Genomic DNA, 23,790 nt, shown 5'->3' on the forward strand with positions numbered 1-23,790 from the left:
TATTCCATGTATGTGGTTTTCTTTAATTCTTAATTTCTCTTTTCTGGTTTAGAAAAAGTATCAGTTGTAAATTAATTACATAACCAAGCTTGTAACTATATCCAATAAAGTATTAGCAAAATAAGCAATACATTTTGGTAAAAAATCAAATATTTGTTTTGTAAAATATGCAATATAACCAAAAAGCAATTTGCATCTATTAGTTTTAATAGAAATAACTGAAATTTTAGAATATGATAAAGCAAAAAAATCACATCATTTGTAGACTCTTCAGTTTCAAGATGTCATATCTGGATCACATTTTTCCTTTAATATTAAATTTCAGTAAATACCACTCTTTTTATATTTTCTAAACTATCAGGAAAACAATTTATTGACAAAAATATCTTCTGCATATTCAGTTGTTAAAATCAGGAGCAAAAGATACCTAAACACACACACTCTCACAATTCATTTCCCAAAGTCTAAATTGATCAGTATTTTCATATAGATGACATATGTACTAGATACGATAGTTATGCACATTCATATATATGTAAACAACTGTATATTTATATATACCTACAGGAATTGTTTTTGATGAGTGAGTTTTAATCAACATAAATTCGTTTATAAACCCTCACATACACACACATACACATTTATACAAAGCTTGGGGATTTGATAAAATGACTTTTAATGCTCTTTCAACTCTATTAGGTAAAATGTCTATAACACTAACAATTAATTTCGTTTATGTTTTTAGGTTAACAGGATTCCATCTGCCACCGCCAGTGACAAGTACCAAATCTGTGTTCTCACTACGTTTGACCAGTGATTTTGCAGTTAGCGCTCATGGGTTTAAAGTATATTATGAAGGTAAGTGATATTAACATAAGATGACCACTGCCCAGTGTAATTGAGTCAAACCAAACTTCTCTGGGGTGGAAATGGTAGAAGAATCACCAGACAGGAAAATATTATTTATCCTGTTAGCTCAAATCTTATCCTGAGGGTCACATTAATCATCATTAACATACAATAAAATGATGGAATTGGTAGGCTTTAATGTTTCACTTGCAGTGTACCTGAAGAGAGGAAAATCTTTCCCTTAAGTCTTCTTAGGAGATGAGACCATGAAACCATTATGGGGTTAGACATTCCCAAAAGTGAACCGAATATGAGAGTAACAGGAAATTAGGTATGATTTGAGATTCAGGCATCACAGACTCCACCCTATTTTCCTGTGTATTTTGCCTCTCTGCCAGAAAATAACCTGGTAATCTGTCTTCTCTGCAAGTTAAGAGTCAAGAAAAACAGTCTATTAAGAGACATGAGTTTATGTCTTCCATTCTAAGCCAGACTTTACAGTTCCACATATCCATAATCCCTAAAACCATAAAGTGTTACCTAAAACCATACCTAAATACCTAAAACCATAAAGGAAAACCAAGAAGTTCTTGACACTAAGGTTTTACCTGGAAGTTGGTATAAACTCATTTTGGCATCAAAACATGACCGGAACTAATTGCAGGCCACTAATAACCTCTATTTATCCCACATAGTGTGGTTACTCAAGTTTCATTCTGCAAAGATTGTTTGATAATTCAGTGTACCACAGGCTCTGCTGATGGCGTTAAAAATGTATAGAATCTGCATGTGTTCCCTATTTACAATGTGAAAAAAATTCTGACGGTAAAAATACTCCATTCCCAAAGATCTCAGATGGAGTTCATGGACTTGTAATTACTTCTTTAAGTTGCACCTAGTTTAGGGAAGAGTCCCTCCCTACCTACAGGAATAGCATATCAGATATTAACTCACATCCCCAGGGGACCATATTACCAGAATGCATCACACGAGATATAAAATTATCGTAACAGATACATAAATACAGTAGCAGGGGTGGTTACTTTCTAAAGCACATTATAATTCAAAATATGATATGTTTAAAGAGCACACTGGAAAACAGATATAAAGTAGACTTGCTTTAGTATAAAGGTTAACAGTTTGCATGTGAGGAAAGTTTTAAAACAAACATTTCATCTTAGTGCTATCTTTCTCACTAGAAAAAAAATCCTCTAGCAAACAAATGAGTAAAAATATTTTCTCCTTTTTATACCCTAAATAATGACACATCACAGCAGTTTTTACACTATTTTCTACCTAATACATTTCTTAACTATCTTTTGTCTAGCAGTGGAGGCTGCGTTCTAACACTTATTTTCCTCCGTTGTGCTAGTAATAATCCTTATTTTTCTAAGGTGATTTCACAATAATTGAGTATTTTATCTTGGCAACTTAATTCATAGTTTAAAACACTACAAACACAAAGGTTTAAATTTAAGTATAATTTTGGCAATATTGAAGGAGTTAGTAATACAATAATTTTCTATTAGAGGCTCCTTAATAGAAAACCTGTACTCTGTTCATCAAAATATAAATATATTTTAGGCTGGTTGATTCTTTCAGTAAGTAGTAAGTATACCAAAAATGTAGTAACTTGAAACATGAGTTAAGATGTTGCCGAGTTTTCTGGTTTGGCTGTCAAGTGTCATGAAATACACTCAAAACTATTTTCAAAGCTCTCCATTCTTTCTAGATGCACAACATTAAATTTCTGTCTTTTCTGCTTTGTAAAATGTATTCATATATCTTTATGACACTTATATGTTTTGGAGGTCCTGACTTAAAATATAAGGTATTAGACATCCATATAGTATTGAGGGATCGGTATTCATGCTACAGAACATCTTCAAGCATTGATTTGTGATAGTACCTTCCACCATGTTTACTAGCTTTCTATTGGTACTTAACAAATGAACACAAATTTAGCATCTTAAAACAAAAATATACTAACTCACAGTCCTGGAGCTGAGAAGTCCTGGTGATCTCTGCTAGTTTCTCCGTTCAGGGTCTCGCAAGGCTGAAATAAAAATGTCAGCTGGTTGGTCTCTTATCAGAAGGCTCTGGAAAGAAACTAGTGCCCATTGGTCCTAAAGACCTCTCTCTTCCTTGTTCTTGGGCTCTAAGTATGAGAGCCAGCAACTGCTGCTCTGTATCTTTCTCATTGTTGAAATCTCTCTGATTTCCCCTTCCCCATGTAAAATTTGCTAAGCTTAATTACATTTGCAAGGTTCTTTTTGTCATGTCCTGTGACATATTCAGCGGTTCGAGAGATATCTGGTGGTAACAGGTGGGAGGGGAGAGAAGATGGGCATCATTCCCCTACTACACCATGCCACACTAGCTAACATTTTCTAGAGGGAGTATCTCTGAGTTGTTATTAATTTAACCATGGCCAATGATACTATCAAGGCCAGCAGGTGTGGTGGCCTCTCATTCTCATATCCTCTTGGCTATGTTCCAGGCCCCACAGTGAATGCCTAAAAACGTGGATAGTACCAAACTCTGTATATACTTTATTTTCTCGTATACATACATACTAAAGTTTAGTTTATAAATTAGGCATAGTAAGAAATTAACTATAAAATGAATAATTATACTAATATACTGTAACTAAAGTTATGTGAACTGCGGCGTGCTCTCTCTCTCTCTCAAAATATTGTACTATACTCACCTTGCTTATGACGCTGTGAGATGATAGAATGCCTACGTGACCAAGTGAGGGGAATGACGTAGGCACTGTAGTGTAGAGTTATGCTACAATTGAACCTCTGATGATTCGTCAGAAGGGCCGTTGGCTCAGAGACCACAGTTCACGCCAGGTAACCTAAACCGACAATAGCGAATCTGCAGAAAGTGAAACTGCAGATAAGGCAGGACTATCATACAGTGACGTCCAGGAAATGTAGTTAAAAGTTTCAAAGCCCGTTTTCACACCCTTACATTTTTTTAATGTTTGGTTATTTACTTTGGGGGGTGAGGGGGTAGGCGTGCGTGCACGTGATAATGTGAGTGGGTGAGGGGCAGAGAGAGAGGGAGAAAGAATCCAAAGCAGGCTCTGCTGTCAGCGCAGAGCCTAACAGCAGGACTTGATTCCACAACCTGTAAGATCATCACCTGAGCCAAAATCAATAGTGGGTGGCTTAATTGGCTAAGCACTCAGGTGCCCCAACACCCCTACGTTTTGAATCCAAGCTATCATACCACAATTACCTCAAATTCCAACTGTGGACCCTACTGAACCTACTAATCCGGACATTTCCTCTAAATTTATACCTGCATGATTTTTTATGTTTTCATTTTATTTTTCAGATGATCCTAATATCTGAATCTCATTTATTTTCATTCCATTTTCCTGTATGTAATCATTTACAGTTTTTTTTAATTAAAGTGTGGTTGAGACATGCTGTTACATTAGTTTCAGGTGTACAACATAGTGATCCAACAAGCTTATAGACGCTGTGCTCATCACACGTATAGTTACCATCTGTCACCATACAATCCTATTAGAATACCGTTGACTGTATTTCTTATGGTTTACTTTTCATCTTAGTCTTTTAAAATGTCGTTAAATCTCATCCTTGTGTATTAGAATTTATGAGATTTCTATTTATTACTAATAGTTGTGAATTTATCTGTGTTTCTCAATCTGCCAACACTGGACCACACATATCAGAACCATCTGGATAATTTGTTAAAATGTAAAATATAGAATTCTTGGCTCCAATTACATATCCTGAATCACACTGTGGAGTGAAGTCCTAGAATATGCATTTCAATTCCAATTGCAAATCCAAAATAGAATAAATAAATGATAAATGTAAGTCAGTCTCTGATCTTCACAGAAGCCGGTTATTAAAATCCTTTATTGTCCTATTACAGCCCATTTACTTAAAAACTGTCCCTGTTTCCTAAATTTTGATCAAGTTGACTTGAAACATTTTTCTTTTAAACTTCTTGAAGTCCAAGTTGTGAGTTGTTAAATTTCTGTGGAAAATTTCCCCATTAAAACTAGCTGTATATATCTTTATCTTTTCTCATTACTATCATACACCTCTGTATCTTGTCACTATTTCCCAAAGTTTGTTTTACAGGACTTTTGTTTCATTTGTTTATGTTAATAAACACAAATGAGTAAAATAGTGTTCTATGAAACAATAAATTTGAGAAAAACTAATGTATACCATATTGGATAGTCATATAACCATTTTTCAAAATTTCATTGAGATAAACCTGATTAAGATCTGTGTTCTACGGAACACACAATGAGAAATGTGCTTATATCTTTTCTAAATCTGCCAAACAACTCAAAATATATTCCAGTTTCTACTAAAAAGCTATTTTGTGTAATAGAATTATTTGGCATTTTGCTTCAAAGATGCATAATCATTCTTTATAGGTAAAAGAGCATATAGTTACATACTATGGGATATTTTACCCTTTTAGAATCATTTATTGTGGAAACAAAGTAATGTAATGAAAGCATATTGTGGATCATGTATATATAAATATTATATATATGATAGTAAGTGGTTACTCTAATGTTTATGAGAATCTCAATAAATAATTTCAGCATAATCAGTGAGCCAATTCAATGATCAGAAACAGACTTAAAATTACAGTCTTGAAAACTCACTTCAAACACAAGGTAGTTGTTATGCCTTAATGATTATTGATCTGTATGACCAAGTAATTAAGAAAACATAGGGTTAAAATGTTCACCTTTAGAAAATATCCAGTTAAATCATTTTCACATTTTAATTCAGAAGTACAAAAATTTGGCTAAAAACACTACTATTACTAGGTAACATTTACTGAGTTATTTCTTTGGGCCAATCACAGTGCTAAACATTTTACAAGCATTTTCTCACCCTAGAAAATTATATGAAAAATGTAATGAGCAATAATTTAACAAAAAATTAAGGTTAATATAAAAATATGTTTAAATGACCTACAAATGTAAACCCATAAAAATATGTTTAAATCATTTACAAATGTAAACCAGACCTACAAATGTAAACCCATAAAGATATGTTTAAATTATCTACAAATGTAAACCATATACATTTTCGAGACATTTTATATCTAACTATAAACCGTAATTCCATTTATAGTTAAATGGATATGATCACATAGAGTTTAGTACAAAGAGTATTAAAAAATAAAAATTACTGATAATGTATATTAAAACAATATGAACATAAAAGCTGAAATGTATTCTTATTTATTTATTTATTTATTTACCTACTTATTTGAAAGAGAGAGAGAGAGAGTGCAAGTGGGGGAGAGGGGCTATGGGAGAGAGAGAGAACCTTACTTTTAGGTTCCACACTCAGTGCAGACCTAATCCCAGAACACTGGGATCATGACCTGAGCGAAAATCAATAGTTGGATGCTCAAAGGGCTGAACCACCCAAGAGCCCCCATTCTTATGTATATTACATGTGACCTATATATCCTTTGTCCTTTTTAAATACTTGACATACAAATGAATATTTATACTACTTAGTATTCTGTTTAACTATCTGTCACAGATGTTTACTAAAAGTTTATCCTTGAGAACAAAAAAAATGACATTAGTGATTTTTAATTTTAGGGGTTCTTTTCAATTCCTAAGCTTTAAAAATTTAAATTGCAGTACCATGAAATTTCATGGAAGAGTTTATAATCTAGGATCAAGTTAATTATACTTCTGACCAGACAGTTGAATTGTAGCAAGAGAAATTTATGTAATTAAATCACATATATTAAACAGGTTGGTAGCAATAAAGGTAAGTTGGGTTCATAAAAGAAGTTAATGGATCATCACCTTAAATACTTCTAAGAATAAATGAAAGATATTACATTAAAAAAACCCACAGATGTCATACATGTAAAGACATTTTCTCCTCTTGATCAAATTCAAATCTTTTGCCTTTCACATTTCATAGTCAACCTACTTAGGCACAGAAACATCCTAATCCTAAACTGACCTTCTAAGTCATGATTGTCTTTTGTCCCTTTTAAAGAGTTGGAAGTGTTCAAAATCCCAAATTAGAGAATGACACCTTTTTCATAAATATCATCTACAGAATGAAGTTAAAGGACACAATATTATAATAAATATGTGGACGGCTTTAAACAAGAGTTTATTAAATTTTGAGTTGTTTTACCTATTATCCAGGAAGATATAAATCACTTTCATGGTGCTCACAACAAAGCTTCAATAGTACTATCAATTTGTAAATGCTTTCAGACTTTTCAATATTTCGGCACAGTGTAGCATACACAACCTCCACAGCTACATGGTTTTCCAGTATTGTTTCTCACCTATTACCTTAATTCATAAAATAGTCACGTGAACATGAATTAAATTTCTACATGTACTATGCTATTTAAACTCTTCTACAGTACATCTCTGTCTCTTATGCCCTGAACACCTGTACACACCTTTGTGACCCATGAATTTCTTATTCTTCCAGACTTCGTGCAAGCCTTAATCATTTCTGGAAAGTCATTTAGGGAATCTAGAATTGAGCCCAAAATGTTCAATGATGTTTTTTCTATGTGCTCAGATATGTACACACCTTGCCACAATACTATATATTACCATTTTGTATGGTTTTGCTCACACTAGGCTATGAGAAGCTTAAGGGTATAGAATCGATTTTACTTATTTTGCAAACATGCCTGTTGGCATATGGAAAGTAGTTACTACATGCTTGTAAAACTCACCTGATATATAGGATATCTAATAATTTCATCAGTAATGAGGACAAATTTAATGCATCTCCCACTTTCTAAGATTAAAACGCCACTCGGTGTCTTAAAGGGCAGATGTAGGCTATGTTTAACCACTTAGAACTTGGGATATTAATTGATATTTACCTGGAAAAGGTAAGATTTAGTGAAATTAAAGGACTTTTCTTTGAAAAAACCATAAATGTTAGGTAACATTATTTTTCTTTTAAGCATATTTTCTTTGCTGAAAAATCTTTACTTTCTTGAAGTAAATAGTTTCTTTATGAAGTATTTTTAAAAACATAAAACCACTCATATAGGATAAAAGGAATATTAAGATGAACATGAAAAATTGCTAGAACCAGTGATATACGAACTATTTAATCTTTGTGCCTCACGTGGAAAAGATAGGATAATGTTGAAGATTGTATTCTATTCCCCAGAAATTGAATTATTAAACTTCTCATTTCACATTGAATTTCTTTCTTTCATATATGTTGCTAATGTATGTCAATTGCTATAATTTATCATTTTTATTTTGAATGTTAGAATGAAGTTTGAGACAGTGTTAATTTAAGATTCTAATTATATGTGAAAGATTTTTTGTGTGTTTCATACATTCAAATACCATACATTGTGATAAATTGTTATAATTGGTAGCTTATAAGAGAATATGCTATATGCTTGATTAAAAAGATAATTTTTGACGCTGTCCAGTTCTCTGAGCATCATTAGCTAAAGAGGCTATCTTTTTTCCATTGGATACTCTTTCCTGCTTTGTTCAAGAGTAGTTGGCCATATATTTGTGGGTCCATTTCTGGGCTCTCTATTCTATTCCATTGGTCTACGTGTCTGTTTTTTGCCAATACCATACTATTTTGATGATTATAGCTTTGTATGTAATACAGGCTCAAGTCCAGGATTGTGATGCAATCAGCTTTGGTTTTCTTTGTCAACATTACTTTGGATATTCAGGATCTTTTGTGGTTCCATACAAATTTTAGGATTGTTTATTCTACCCCTGTGAAGAATGCTGGCGCTATTTTGATTGGGATTACATTGAATGTGTAGATTGCTTTGGATAGTATTGACATTTTAACAATATTTGTTCTTCTAATCCATGAGCATGGAATGTTTTTTCATTTATTTGTGTATTCTTCAATTTCCTTCATAAGCTTTCTATAGTTTTCAGAGTACATATCTTTTACTTCTTTGGTTTGGTTTATTCCTAGGTATTTTATGTTTTTGGTGCAATTGTAAATGGGGTTGATTCCTTAATATCTCTTTCTGTTGCTTCATTATTGGTGTATAGAAATGAAACTGATTTCTGTACATCAATTTTATAACATGTATAAGAATGAAACTGGACCACTTTCTTACATCATAAGCAAAAACAAATTAAAAAATGGATGAAAGACCTAAATGTGAGACAGGAAACCATCAAAGTCCTAGAAAATAGGCAGCAACCTCTTTGACCTGGGCCACAGCAACTTCGTACTTGACATGTCTCTGAAAGCAAGGGAAATAAAAGCAAAAATGAACTATTGGGACCTCATCAAGATAAAAAGCTTCAGCACAGTGAAGGAAACAATCAACAAAACTAAAAGGCATCCTAAAGAATTGGAGAAGACATTTGCAAATGACATATCAGATAAAGGGTTAGTATCAAAAAAACTATAAAGAACTTTCCAAACTCAACACCCAAAAAACAATAATGCAGTGAAGAAATGGGCAAAAGTCATGAATAGACACTTTTCCAAAGAAGACATCCAAATGCCAAACAGACACATGAAAAGATGCTCAACATTGCTCATCATTAGGGAAATACAAATCAAAACCACGTTGAGATACCACCTCACACTGGTGGCTAAAATGGCTAGAGTGGCTAAAATGAACAACTCAGGAAAAAATAGATGTTGGTGAGGATATGGAGAAAAGGGAAACTTTTTGCAGTGTTGGTGACAATGCAAACAGGTGCGGTCACTCTAGAGGTTCCCCCCAAATTAATTACAGTTTCCCCAAAATTAATTAGAGGTTCCCCCAAAATATAATTACCCTGTGACCCAGCAATTGCAGTACTAGGAATTTATCCAAAGGATACAGTAGGGCTGATTTGAAGGAGCACATGCATCCCAATGTTTATAGCAGTGCTATCAACAATAGCCAAATTATGGAAAGAGCCCAAATGTCCATGAACTGATGAATGGATAAGGAAGATGTGGTATATATATACAATGGAATACTACTCAACGAATGAAAACGAATGAAATCTTGCCATTTGAAACAACGTGGATGGAACTGGAGGGTACTATGCTAAACAAAGTAAGTCAGCCAGAGAGAGACAGATATCATATGATTTCACTCATGTGTGGAATTTGAGAAACCTAACAGATGACCACAGGGGAAGGGAAGGAAAAATAAGATAAAAACAGAAAGGGATGCAACCTGTAAGAGACTCTCAAATGCAGAAAATAAACTGGGGGTAAGGGGGATGGAGGTGTTAGGAGGATGGGGAAAATGGGTGATGGGCATTGAGGAGGGCCCTTGTTGGGATGAGCACTTGGTGTCGTATGTAAGTGATGAATCATGGGGATCTGCTCCTGAAGCCAAGACTATACTGTATATTAGCTAACTTAAGAATATATTTTAAAAAAAGAAATTAAATTTTGAATATATCTTGATTTCCCCCTTCTAAAATGTAGTAAGTTAGAAAAACATAACTTTATGTTTATTATTTGACTATGAGTATCATGGCATAACACAAAAAATTAAATCTAAAGTTATTTCTTCCTTATAAAAATAGTTATGTGCCTTAACAGGGTATCATTTAATATCATAAAAAGTAAATGTAGATAAAATGCAAAGATTTCAATAGGAATAATAAACAGCATCAATTATTTTGATTCATAAATATGAATACTGTATTAGATAAAATTATATTTCCCATGGAAAAATAATTGTCATATAATCCCAATGTCAGTACTTGTTACACGGCTTTCAGTTTTAAGATGGATTTTTGGTGAATTTCCCTCTACCACATAGGAAAACAGGTTACAAAATGCATTAAAAATTTATTCAATATTCCAATGAAAATTATAACTTTACATACAGTGTGATATTTTATCTAGAACATTCTTTAAATTTGTTATACCTTTTAATCATATTTTTAAAAAGTCAACCTCTAATCCTAACACGTGTGGGAAGCTGTTATCAAACCTCAGTTAATGGAATCTCATGGTGGGAAAAGAAGACATAAAAAGCATGTTGTTTATTTGGTTATAGGAGGTGCAAAATCATAATTATTTCCTTACGGTGGTTTGATGAATATTCCTATTTTCTTACCAGATATTGACCAGGGACTTTCCTTAGTTTGCATAGGCTTCCTGTTGGTTCCTTACCATTCCTCCCACCACAGGCAGTTCAAAACCTGGCTTTCTTCCAACTCAGCTGGAGCACATCTGTCTAACTTTACCTCCCTCTCCAGTTTGCTAGTAAAGAGTCCTATGTAGCATAACATAATCACAGGAGGGACTGTCCCATCACCATTGCCATAAAATGTAACCTAATTTACATGAGGGCAACATTCTCATCATATCTGTAGATTCCACCTGCATTCACAGGGAAGAGGTGGATTTGGGAGCCCACCTTAAAATCCTGCCTAGTATATCATGGTGAGTCATTTATGTAATGTGATCACTCATTTATGTGATGGCTCAAAATAAGATAGAAAATACAGGAGAGAAAGAACAGAAGGTTTGAAGATGCATTTTATAATTAATCAAACTAAGTTGATCCATTTTTACCCAAAAAGAGATCATGTATTCTTGACTTTTTTTTTCCTCCTTACTTTGGTAAATTGATTTCTTTTAGGTTAGTAAATAGCAAATCTTTTCTATGGCATAGATTAGATACATTTTAAGTACAATATGATGTGTTTCAAATTTTTATTTTTCAAGAGGATCACATTTTAATATGAATGAATTTCTAACATAGCATGTCTTTCTTAGTGAAAAATATAGGGTAATGGATATAATTTTAAAGTGCTGAACATAGTGTTGCAGGACTCAATATTTAATGTTGACTTTATTACTCAGTTTCTGTGAGACTCGGTTTTTCATAATGTAAAATGAGTAATATAATACTGATTCTACAAGGTGTTTTGAAGATCTGGGGAATTAATGATACAACATTCACAGAGCAGTGCCAAATATGTAAAGAGCATTCAACAAATGTTAGCTAATATATTTGCTATTCTGTTGTATATATTCAAAACTACATATTAATAATTATATATTCAATATAATGCATTGAATATATAATATTCAATAGCATATATTAATATAATATTTATACAATAATATTAAATACTGAACACATAATATTAATATATAGTCAGTACTATATGTTTGTTATATATCCATATACTCATATATATTATAATGCATTTTTATGTCATATAAAGTCTTCAAATTTCCATTTTCTCAAAAGGATCACTGTATCCAAGTATTTGGTTTCTCTTTCTTACAAAGTTGTTCAAATCATGAAATGGAAGTGACAATTTTTCCAAGTGTTATCTGGGCTAAATAAGTTATGCAGTAGCACCCTGATCTAGTTTTCCCCAGAATCAAAGTGCTAATGGGGTAATAACCCATTTTCAGTGTGAACCAAAGGAAGAAATGACACTTTTCACACATGCACACACATGCACAGTGCTCTTCCAGTGACGAAGGTCAAAATTCTGACAGAGGCTAAAAGAAGTAATCTGCTCAAGAGTTGCAGCTCTGAACTGACAGGTCAGTACTAGAGACAGAACTGATGCGTGATGAGGCAGTCATTCCAACAGATCAGCAGAGAGCACTCAATGGAAGAATGCCAAGTCTTTTGTATAAATTAAATAGTAATCATTTTATCAATGCAATCCTTTAAACAGGTGCTTAGACAGAATTTCAAAAACTTTATGAGTAATTATAAGGACCCAGGGGCAAAGGAAAACATCTTGGTACAGATATGGTGGCTAGAAAAGATGATGTCTAGAACTGAAGGTAGCAATATGTGTCAAACTATAATGCAATGTTGGTGAGGTCATTGTGATAAATAGAATTATTTTCTTCAAGTGACAAAGGATTAATCTAAACTACTGACCCATCTGTAAAAACTTTATAGTTCAACACCACCATATTGTCAAGAACTGTGAAGGTTCTGAGATTTTGCCCAACTTGAAAGGTAACCATTTAGCCTGGCACAATTTTATGGCTGCTGACAGAAGACACCAAACTACGGAGTCAGGGACAAAGGACTTTATTATATTGCTATTACAGATAGCAATACAAATAGCCAGAGTATCAGCAATTGTTCAGATTCTCAGAACCTCAATTATCACAGAATAAGTAGGACAGACAATGCCCACATACACAGTGGGTTGTGCTACAGAAAATGAACTCTGAACTTAGGAAACCAGGATCTTTCAGAGTAGATAGTAAGTAAATCAGCCCTTTTCTCTGGAGGGAGATAATATTTCCATATTGCTTCTGAACAATCAGTACATCTGCTTATAAGATAAGGAAAACATGACAGGCATAAGGAAAATTATTTCCCAGCATGTGTGTATAAGTATCTGGATTCAGTAAATTTTAGATAGATTTCAATCACCTTAAAAATGCCAAATTAAAGAGACTTTTTTTTTTTAATTTAAAAAAAAAAATTTTTTTTTCCAACGTTTATTTATTTTTGGGACAGAGAGAGACAGAGCATGAACAGGGGAGGGGCAGAGAGAGAGGGAGACACAGAATCGGAAACAGGCTCCAGGCTCTGAGCCATCAGCCCAGGGCCCGACGCGGGGCTCGAACTCACGGACCGCGAGATCGTGACCTGGCTGAAGTCGGACGCTCAACCAACTGCGCCACCCAGGCGCCCCTAAAGAGACTTTTAAGAATCATTTTATAGGGGCAACTGGGTGGCTCAGTCGGTTAAGCATCCAGCCTTTGATCTCCGTCAGCTTATGATCTCCCTGCTTGTGGGATCAAGCCCCACGTGGAGCTTTGCACTGACAGTGTGGAACCTGCTTGGGATTCTCTCTTTCTCTTTCTTTCTGCCCCTCCTCTGCTCACACACTGGTGCACATGCACGCGTTCCTTCTCTCTCTCTCTCTCTTAAAATAAATAAATAAGCTTAAAAAAAGAATCATTTTATAAAAAATCCTTCAAATGGGTAGATGCTATCTAAAAACTTCAAGATTTGTATTTTTCATATTTACTATTATTTTTAAAAGTATTTAATATGCATTTAATTAACATTCTATGTATACTTTTGGATAATTTTGTAAATATCATCTGAAATAATGAGTGCTATTTCTTTCCTTCTTTTCCATCCTTTATATTTAGGGGTATTTGCTGAACTATCTTCCCACAGTGTAAGATACCTCTTCCATCATAATTTCTCCAGGATTTCTCCTGGAGGATTTCTCCATCTACATTTATTTGTATAATTAGTCTCTCATTTGTCTTTTTGTACTTTTTTGTTTGTTTTATATTAGAGTAGTAGGAGTTTATGTGATGAATTGATTTGGTTTCCTAACACAGGTACCACAACATCAATTTCAGAGGACTGTGAGTAATTACATTTTTAAAATGAAAATGTAAAGTCCATGAAGAATTATAGCAGAATATTGTCAGCTCATGGGATAGGAAAGCTTTCTAAGTATAAAAGCCAAAGGGAAAATATGTCACTAAGGAAAAGATTGGTAGATTAGACTAAATAACATGTGAAAGCTGCTAAATATGATAATAAATTTTAAAAGCAATCTTTGTATTAGAAGGCAAAAGAAAATGGGAATTTAAAATTCACAATTCATGGGAGAAACATATATTGTATATACAATATATATAAAAAAGCCCTATTGTCTCTGATGTAAAATTTGTTAACGTTATGAATTAAAAATTTGCTAAAAAGCTAAAAATGTCGAGAACGTGTGAATAAGACTAACAACATAAATTTATCATTAACACTAATCTTATGCTTAGAAAAAACAGGCTGTGGGTAGGGAAAAAAAGCAAAATGATTTTCTTGAGCTTAGTAGCCATGAAGGAGAAATGGGAAATGAAGTCAAGGCAATTACAAAGGATATGTGTTCAGATGACAAATTTATCAAATGAAATCTTTCAGATATTAGTGTTTTAATGTAAAAAGAGAGAATATATCTATATGAATTTCTTATTGTCAGGTAGAGAAAGATTTCACCTATGAAAGCAATAGATGGTGTATTTTGATTTATACTGGGTAGTACACATTGTTTTAATGTAAATGAGAACTCCTGTTTCATCAATTTTTGGAAATTTTATTTATTTTTCTGTAATTTTTAAAGCAGAATTATATGTGTGTAGATTCAAAGGCTCTATTTTAATAATTATTTTTTCTTCATGTATTTTTATGTTTGTTTATTTATTTATTTATTTATTTATTTTTGTTTCAAGTTTTTATTCAAATTGTAGTTAGTTAACATATAGTGATATTAATTTCAGAGTAAAATTCAGTGAGTCATCAATTCATATAACACCCTGTGCTCATCACAAGTGCCCTCCTTAATACACCTCACCCATTTAGCCCACCCTCCACCCATCTCCCCTCCAGCAACCTTCAGTTTGTTCTCTATAGTTAAGAGTCTGTTTCCTGGTTTGCCTCTCTCAATCTCTTTTTTTTCCCCCTATGTTCAACTGTTTTGTTTCTTAAATTCCACACATGAGTGAAATCATATAATATTTATCTTTCTATGGCTGACTTATTTTGTTTAGTGTAATACACTCTACCTCCACCTATGTCATTGCAAATGGCAAGATTTCTTTTTGATGGCTGAATAGTATTCCATTATACATATATATGTATATATATATATATTCTATTTCATATATATATTCCATTTCATATATATATATATATGCACACACACACATATACACACACACACTGCTTCTTCTTTATTCATTCGTCATTCATTCATTCAGCAGTTGTTGGACATTTAGTAACTTGCCATAATTTGTCTATTGTTGATAATGCTACTGTAAACATCGGGTTGCGTGTATCCCTTCAAGCAAGTATTTTTGTATCCTTTGGGTAAATACCTAGTACCAGCAATTGCTGGATTGTAGGGAGCTCTAACTTTAACTTTCTGAGGAACTGCCATACTGTTTTCCAGGGTGGCTGCACCTGTTTGCATTCCCACCAACGGTGTAAGAGGATTCCCTTTTTTCCACATCCTCACCAACATCTGTTGTTTCCTATGCTGTTAATTTTAGCCATTCTGATGGGTGTGAAGTAATATCTCATTACAGTTTTGATTGGTATTTTCCTGATGATGAGTGTTGTTGAGCATCTTTTCATGTGTCTGTTGGCCATCTGTATGTATTCTTTGGGAAAATGTCTATTCATGTCTTTGGCCCATTTCTTATCTGAATTATTTGTTTTTGCATGTTGAGTTTGATAAATTCTTTATAATTTTTATCAGATATGTTATTTGCAGATATCCTCCCATTCTGTAGGCTCTCTTTTAGTTTTGTTGATTGTTCCCCTTGCTGTGCAAAATCTTTTTATCTTGATGAAGTCCCAATACTTCATGTTTGCTTTTGTTTCCCTTGCCTCCAGCGACATTTGTAGTATGAAGCAGCTATGGCTGATACCTAAGAGGCTTGATTTTGATGGTTTCCTGTTTCACATTTAGTTCTTTCAACCATCTTGAATTTAATTTTGTGTATGGTGTAAGAAAATGGTACAGGTTTATTCTTCTGCATGTATCTGTCAGTTTTCCCAATACCGTTTATTGAAAAGACATTTTTTTTTACATTGGATATTCTTTCCTGCTTCATTGAAGATTAATTAACCATATAGTTGTGGGTCTATTTCTGGATTTTCTGTGCCTTTGATATATGTTTCTGTTTTTTGTTTCAGTAGCATACTGTATTGGTGACTACAGCTTTGTATTAAAGCTTGAGGTCCAGAATTGTGATGCCTCCAGCTTTGCTTTTCTTTTTCAAGGTTGCTTTGGCTATTCAGGGTCTTTTATGGTTGCATACACATTTTACGGTTGTTTGCTCCAGCTCTATGAAAAATGCTGGTTGCATTTTGATAGGGATTGCATTAAATGTATAGATTGCTTTGGAGAGTATAGACATTTTAACAACGTTTGTTCTTTCAATACGTGAGTGTGGAACGTTTTTCCATTTCTTTGTGTCATCTTCAATTTCTTTCATAAGTGTTCTATAGTTTCCAGAGTACAGACCTTTGGCCTCTTTGGTTAGGTTTATTTCTAGATATCTTACAGTTTTCAGTGTAATTGCAAGGATTGACTCTTTGATTTCTCTCTCTGCTGCTTCATTATTGGTGTATAGAATGCAGCAGGGGTGCCCGGGTGGCTCAATAGGTTAAGCATCTTACTTCACCTCAGGTCATCATCTCTAGGTTTGTGGGTTTGAGTCCTGCAATGGGCTCAGCACTGGCAGTGTGGAGCCTGGTTGGGATTTTCTCTCTCTCCATCTCTTTCAAAATAAATAGATTTAGTAAAAAAATAAATGCAACAGATTTCTGGGTGTTGAGTATCATGTCTATGAAGAGTGAAAGTTTGACTTCTTCCCTGTTGATTTAGACACCTTGTATTTCTTTTTATTGTCCGATTGCTGGGTCTAGGACTTCCAGTACTATGTTAAATAACAATGGTGAGAGTGGACATCCCTGTCTTGTTCCTGACCATGGAGGAAAAGTTCTCAGTTCTTCCCCATTGAGGATTATGTTAACTGTGGATCTTTGGTATATGGCCTTTATGATGCTGAGATATGTTCCCCCTATCCCTACTTTGTTGAGGATTTTTATCAAGAATGGATGTTGTACTTTGTCAAATGCTTTTTTCTGCATCTATTGAGAAGGTCATACGGTTCTTATCCTTTCTTTTATTAATGTGGTGTATCTCATTGATTGATTAGTGAATATTGAACTACTCTTGCAGCCCCAGAATAAATCCCACTTGATCATGGTAAATGATTCTTTTAATGAACTGTTGGATTAGATTTGCTAGCTTTTTGTTGAGAATTTTTGCATACATTATTAATTTGATTTAAGGAATTAGTCTGAAAGATTGTTGGATTACATTTCAATTATTTTTTAATTCTTTAATTATGACCATGTAGTATGTCACTTTGCTCTCTTGAGTCAAGCTGATATAATTTTTTATGGTAGAAAATATGCTAACAATATTATTAACTCAAACTTTATATTTTTCTAATAAACCGTGTATGTTGTTTTACCTGCAATTGTTTACAAAAACACTGAAGTACCTTTATCACACCTAAATTTTGTCATAGAGGTCTACTTCAAATTTGTATATTTGTATTATTTTTGTTTGTTTAATAATAAAGTTATAATTGTATTTACTTTAAATTTTTTTTTAATTTAAAGCAATTATTAATTAATTTATTTTTTTAGTAATTTCTTCACCCAATTATGGGGCTTGAACTCACAACCTTGATCAAGAGTTGCATGCTTTTCCAACTGAGCCAACTAGGCATCCCAGATTATCACTTTAGATACTCAATGTCAATCTGAAATTGATAAATGAAATTTATCAAAGTATGTGACCAGGTAAAAACTTGGATGTGTGCAACCCAGCATTACTTCACATACTTTGTTCTATATAAATGTACATAACAGACATGGATAATAGAACAATTGTAAATAAATCCTAAAGATTTATGTGACTTTTGAATATTTAACACCTATTTTGACTTGCTCATGCTAGCATGTCTTTTAAATAGTCTTTATTATTCTGTTCCCAAATTATTGGCACTCAACAAAAATAAGTATTTGTAAAGCACTTTGCAAATATGTCATAACACTATTGTAGTAAGAAAAACAAATACAATTCTGAATTGATGTGATTTTACTAGATATTTGAATGTCTCTTAGGATCATCAAAAGTTCTTTAAAGCATTTCTGGGGAAATGTGTAGAATCATAGTATGGTTAATCAACAATCCTTTAATTTTTATGGTGGATTGCATGATAAAATCAGATCAGAAATATAAAATATTTATCACTACATAGAAATGCCAGAATAATGTTTATTGTAAAATTACTTATGTATAAATTAGAAATATTTATTAATTTGTATAAATAATAATAAAGCAATAAGTAAACGTTTGTAAATGTAAATGGAATAAATGATTAGGAAATAATAAATTATATTGCTAGAGTAAACCAATTCCAGTGTTTGCTAATTCTATGTTAATGGAAAAACCTTTGAGTTAGACCATGAAACAAAAGTTTGTTAGTCAGCATTCAAAGATTGAAAAGAATGATAATTCTGACCCAGTTCAGGGTTTCTTACCTTCTGGGTATATGGCTACATGTTTGCATGAAATTAAGAACACGATGGAATCTTGGCAGAACAAACCCTCTACTTGTGCACTAAACTATGGTTTTCTGGTCATTGTTATTTGTTTGTTTGTTTGTTTGTTTGTTTTAATCTCTGACTTTTGTTCTGCAGTTGTCCTCTGTGTCCTGTGTATCATCCATTCTTTTCTAATTAATATTTCCCATTATTTTCCATAAAGGTGTGCGTTATCAGTTGTCCTCCTAAGGTAAACAAAAACAAACACATGAAGTGTACTTGGCTCTATTTTACCTTCAGCCTTTGCTTCATCTTTCTGATGCCCCCTTTTATAAAAAATGTTTTCTGTGTGTTTGGGTGCCTCAGTCAGTTAAGAGTCCAACTCTTGATTTCTGCTCAGGTCATGATCTCAGGGTTCTGAGATGGAACTTGGAGCTGGACATGGAACCTACGTAAGATTCTCTCTCTCCCTTTGCCTCTGTCTCACTCACTCTCTCTCTCACTTTTTCTCACTCTCTCTCTCTAAAAAAAGTTCTCACAAAGTTGTCTATATTTTCTTTGATCACCTTTTTCATAATCTCATCTTTTTTAATACACTTTGATTAGGACTTTGCCTTCACCATTCAATTGCATCTATTATTGTTAAAGTCACTAATTGTAGAAACATTGTCAGATTTAAAGGTCAGTTCTCGAATTATTCTTCTGTTCTTCTGTATTTAACATATCCTCTTTATCAACTCTACTTCTGAAACATTTTTGTTGCTTGCCTCCATGGTTTCCCCCTTTCCCATTGATTTCTCCCTAACATACTTTCATTCTTTGGACACCTGGATAGGTTCTCCTGCTTTTCACTTCTAGATACTAGAGTACCACAGGACTCAGTCTTTGGCACTCATTTCTGTCTATATCCAGGTTCTATGTGATCCAATCTTCTCTAGTGTCTGAAAGAAGCCCAGATACAGTGAGGATACTTATCATTAAGCTATTGCTGTGGGGCAATCAGAAAATCTCAAGAGTGTGGAGAATATATGTTTGTTCTTCAGACTTCAGAGGGAGTTGGGTCAGTCACTCTGGTGATCTTGGCTGGACTCACTCATGTTGCTGCCTCTTGGTTAACCTGCTTGCCATCATCTGTTATCCCAAACTGAAGTTATTTGGCAAAACTCAAGCCTCTCATCCATTAACTGGATATTTTAGGCATATTCTCATGCCTACTACAGAGATGCAAACATGGAAGTAGAGGCTCTTTCTCAAGCTCTGCTTGATTCAGTCTACTAACATTCCATTGGGTAAAGAAAGTCACATAAACAAGCCAAGGATCAGATCAGGAGGGCAGGACAAAAGTTATATGGCAGAAATTATGTATAAGAAGTGGATGAAATAAAGAAATGATGACATTTTTGCAATTATCTTACTATAATTGCCCATCTTATATTCTAACCTGATGTCTTCCCTGAATTCCAAATTGCCTCATCCCCATGTTTTTCTCAATAAATACATATTTTAGCGGCTTCAAGAAGTTGGAATTTTCCTCCTGGAACAGGGTCAAAATTGATATTAATCACTTTTCATCGTTTGAAATAAAAATCAGCTGAGGGTGGTTCTCTTCTCCACCTTGTTAGTTTCACATTTTGTTATTAGGAAATAGTCCCATTCTGCATATTATAAAATTCAGCATTTCAAGTGTCAGCTTCTGCAAACACTAAGTTATAAGATTTTTCTAGTGAGCAGATTGTAAGTTGACTGAGCCTATTGTGCCAGTTTCAATTACAGTGATACCATTAGTTAGTTTTGCAGCTGTCACTAGCTTTTGACCTGGAGGAATAATGGGTAAGCATTGATGTGGAGCATGAAATTCTTTATATTTAAATTATCACAATCCATATCTTGTTATAAGAATTTTTAGAATACATTTTTTAATGTTTATTTATTTTTGAAAGAGAAAGAAAGAGAGATAGCATGAGCAGGGAGAGGCAGATAGAGAGGGAGACACAGAACTTGAAGTGGGCTCCAGGCTCTGACCTGTCAGCACAGAGGCTGATGCGGGGCTCGAACTCACAAACTGTGAGATTGTGACCTGAGCTGAAGTCAGACACTTAACTGGCTGAGCCACCCAGGCGTCTTTAGGATAGATCTTATGTGTCTTGTATTCTTTAAGAAAATAGACAACTTGGATGTGCATTATACTCTCTGTCAACTTTTTCATTGTTATGAATGTATTTAAAAAATATATATTTAACCAAAAATCCGGAATAAAAATATTTGATACTTTTATAATCTGAAATTCACATTTTTACTTCTAGTTTCTTCCTGCAATTACTTTTCCTGCAATCTCCTTGTCCCTGGATTCACAAGTAGCATGTAGAACATCCATATATCACATTTCTCCTTGTTTGGATAATTGCACCTTTTGGTATATTTATTTACCACAGTGAAAATTCATGTTAGGCAAAGAATCAGAGCCCTAAGTAATGACACAGTGAATGCATAAATTAATTACTTTGTTTTCTCCTTTTCTCCTAGCTAATTTGTTATCAATACAGTGTAATGTAAATGATACATGATTATAATTAAATATTTTAGAAAATATATTTACAGGCAAATATTAGACTTGAACATTTCTTAAAAGTGATAAAATCTGTGTATTTTTACTTTTAAAATCTCCGTAGTTTCCATAGGTTTTATGGATTTGGAATATACACTGATTTTGATTTTTATGTTTTCTCCTCATTAGTAGGACTAAATGTGGTAATTGTGTGATTTTTTTTTCTTTACAAAGTAATGATTTCAAGGCAAAAACACAATGAGGATAATTGTTCCAATTGGCGATCAGATGATACAATGAAAAGTTGTGACATTTTCAGCTCACCATAAACAAACTCAGATATAAAATTTAAAAAAAAAGGTGTTGCTTCATCATTGATTTACTACAAAATCTTACATTTATATCTCCTCCTATTTGTTAAAGTGTGTTCATAGAAATATAATCACATATGCTCTTAATTTCTCCATTTCATAACTTTAAAACAAACAAGAAAACTAACAAGTGAAGAATCAGATATCAGGTACTGGAGGAAGCTTCAATTGTGTGTGATAACAGACCTGTTATTTACACATAGATCTAAAACATAGTCTCAATCTCCAGGTCAATTATCTTTTCCATGTTTAATGAAGAACCTAAAATATCCACATTTTACATATACATATTCTAAGGGTGCTACTGTTGTTCAGCATGTAAGCCCTAAAAGGGGAATCATGTTTTTTATCTATTCAGTCTTTCTAGAACTCCCAATTGAAGGCATGACCATACGAATCAAAAAATAAGAAAATCGGGGCGCCTGCGTGGCTCAGTAGGTTGAGCATCCCACTGAATTTGGCTCAGGTCATGATCTTGCGGTTCAAGCCCCACATCGGGCCCTGTGTTGGCAGCATGGCTCCTGCTTCGGATTCTCTATCTCCCTCTCTCTCTGTTCCTCCCGCATTTGCCCTGTCTCTGTCTCTCTCAAATTAAACTTAAGAAAGAAAGAAGGAAAGAAAGAAAGAAGGAAAGAAAGAAAGAAAGAAAGAAAGAAAGAAAGAAAGAAAGAAAGAAAGAAAGAAAGAAAGAAAGAAAGAAAAGAAAATCTGGGTCTTCTTTACCTTTTCATCTTCAGCTCCTGTTCTCCCACTCACATTCTAGAATCCAGAATTCTTGAACTACTCACGTTTCCAAATGCCTTCAGTCAGTTGGTGTTCAAGTAATTATTCTTGAATGAAAACTTGCATGAGTGAATAAATGCATGCCCACTGTGATCCATGACTTTAATATTGTGTGTCGCTAGGAAAGAAACATGGTATGATTTGTTGAATATTAAAAAATGCCTTAAAGTTTCAGGTAAATTAGAATTCTTGTGATATTCACTTTTGCCTCTTAAATGAGGAAATTGTTTCCCTTTGACATATAGAAATTCAATTATGACTCCCTCTTTGATGATGGGCACTGTTATTTAATGTTGTAAGGGAATTTCTAAATCCATACTTAAAATTCTGGGTGGAATTTAACAGCTTTTCCTATGGCCAAATTCATTCTTATGTTAATGGGGCATTTGGTTGAAACTAATGAGTCATTACTCATCCCTGAATGGAAAGTTCTGGTAACAGCCCTCTCAAATGACTTGAACTTAGGTGCAATATTTGAATATTATAAGCTGTATTTATAGTACCTTTATAAAATTTGGAGTGAATTATGGAGGGCTAGGACTAGCTGTACTCTGGGAACATTTCTAATGCATGTGTATCCAGACATTTCACAATTTGACTTAACCTTTTGAGTACAGATTTCATTATTTTTCTTTAAAGTACTAAAATTAAAAAAAAAAAAAAAGATTCGGGAATATTTCCCGTATTTCAACTTTAATTCTCCAGTGTGCACTAAGCACAAAGAAAGTTTTAGGATGAAATGATGAGTTTGCTTTTAGTTATTTTATTTTCTAATTAGATGAAAATAGGGACAAAGGTTAGAATAATACATTTTATCAGTTTTCTGGTTAGAAATAAAGAGAAGAAAATATAATTTATTAACATTTGATTCAATGAAGTTAATATTTTTATTCTTTTTAAGTTTTTATTTTAATCATCCAGTGCTTATCACAAGTACGCTCTTTAATCCCCATCACCTATTTCACTCATCCCTCCATCCACCTTCCCGCTGGTAACTATCAGTTTGTTCTCTATAATTGAGTCTGTTTCTTGGTTTGTCCTCCTTTCTCTCTTTCTTCCTTTGCTTGTTTGTTTTATTTCTTAAATTCTACATATGAGTGACATGTATGCTATTTGTCT

General features: G+C 33.5%; 1 protein-coding gene across 6 annotated transcripts in view; it reads left to right on the forward strand.

Annotated features, from left to right (window-relative positions):
• Positions 1–23,790, forward strand: part of CSMD3 (CUB and Sushi multiple domains 3) — a 1,255,667-nt gene that overhangs the window by 190,591 nt on the left and 1,041,286 nt on the right. For all 6 annotated transcript variants that reach the window (XM_045453867.1, XM_045453870.1, XM_045453869.1 and 3 more), the window contains exon 3: positions 746–858. In XM_045453867.1, coding sequence (XP_045309823.1) covers positions 746–858 — 113 coding nt within the window. The remainder of the gene's footprint in view (positions 1–745; positions 859–23,790) is intronic.

This window comes from Leopardus geoffroyi, chromosome C3 (genome assembly GCF_018350155.1).
Source record: "Leopardus geoffroyi isolate Oge1 chromosome C3, O.geoffroyi_Oge1_pat1.0, whole genome shotgun sequence".
NCBI lineage: Eukaryota > Metazoa > Chordata > Mammalia > Carnivora > Felidae > Leopardus > Leopardus geoffroyi.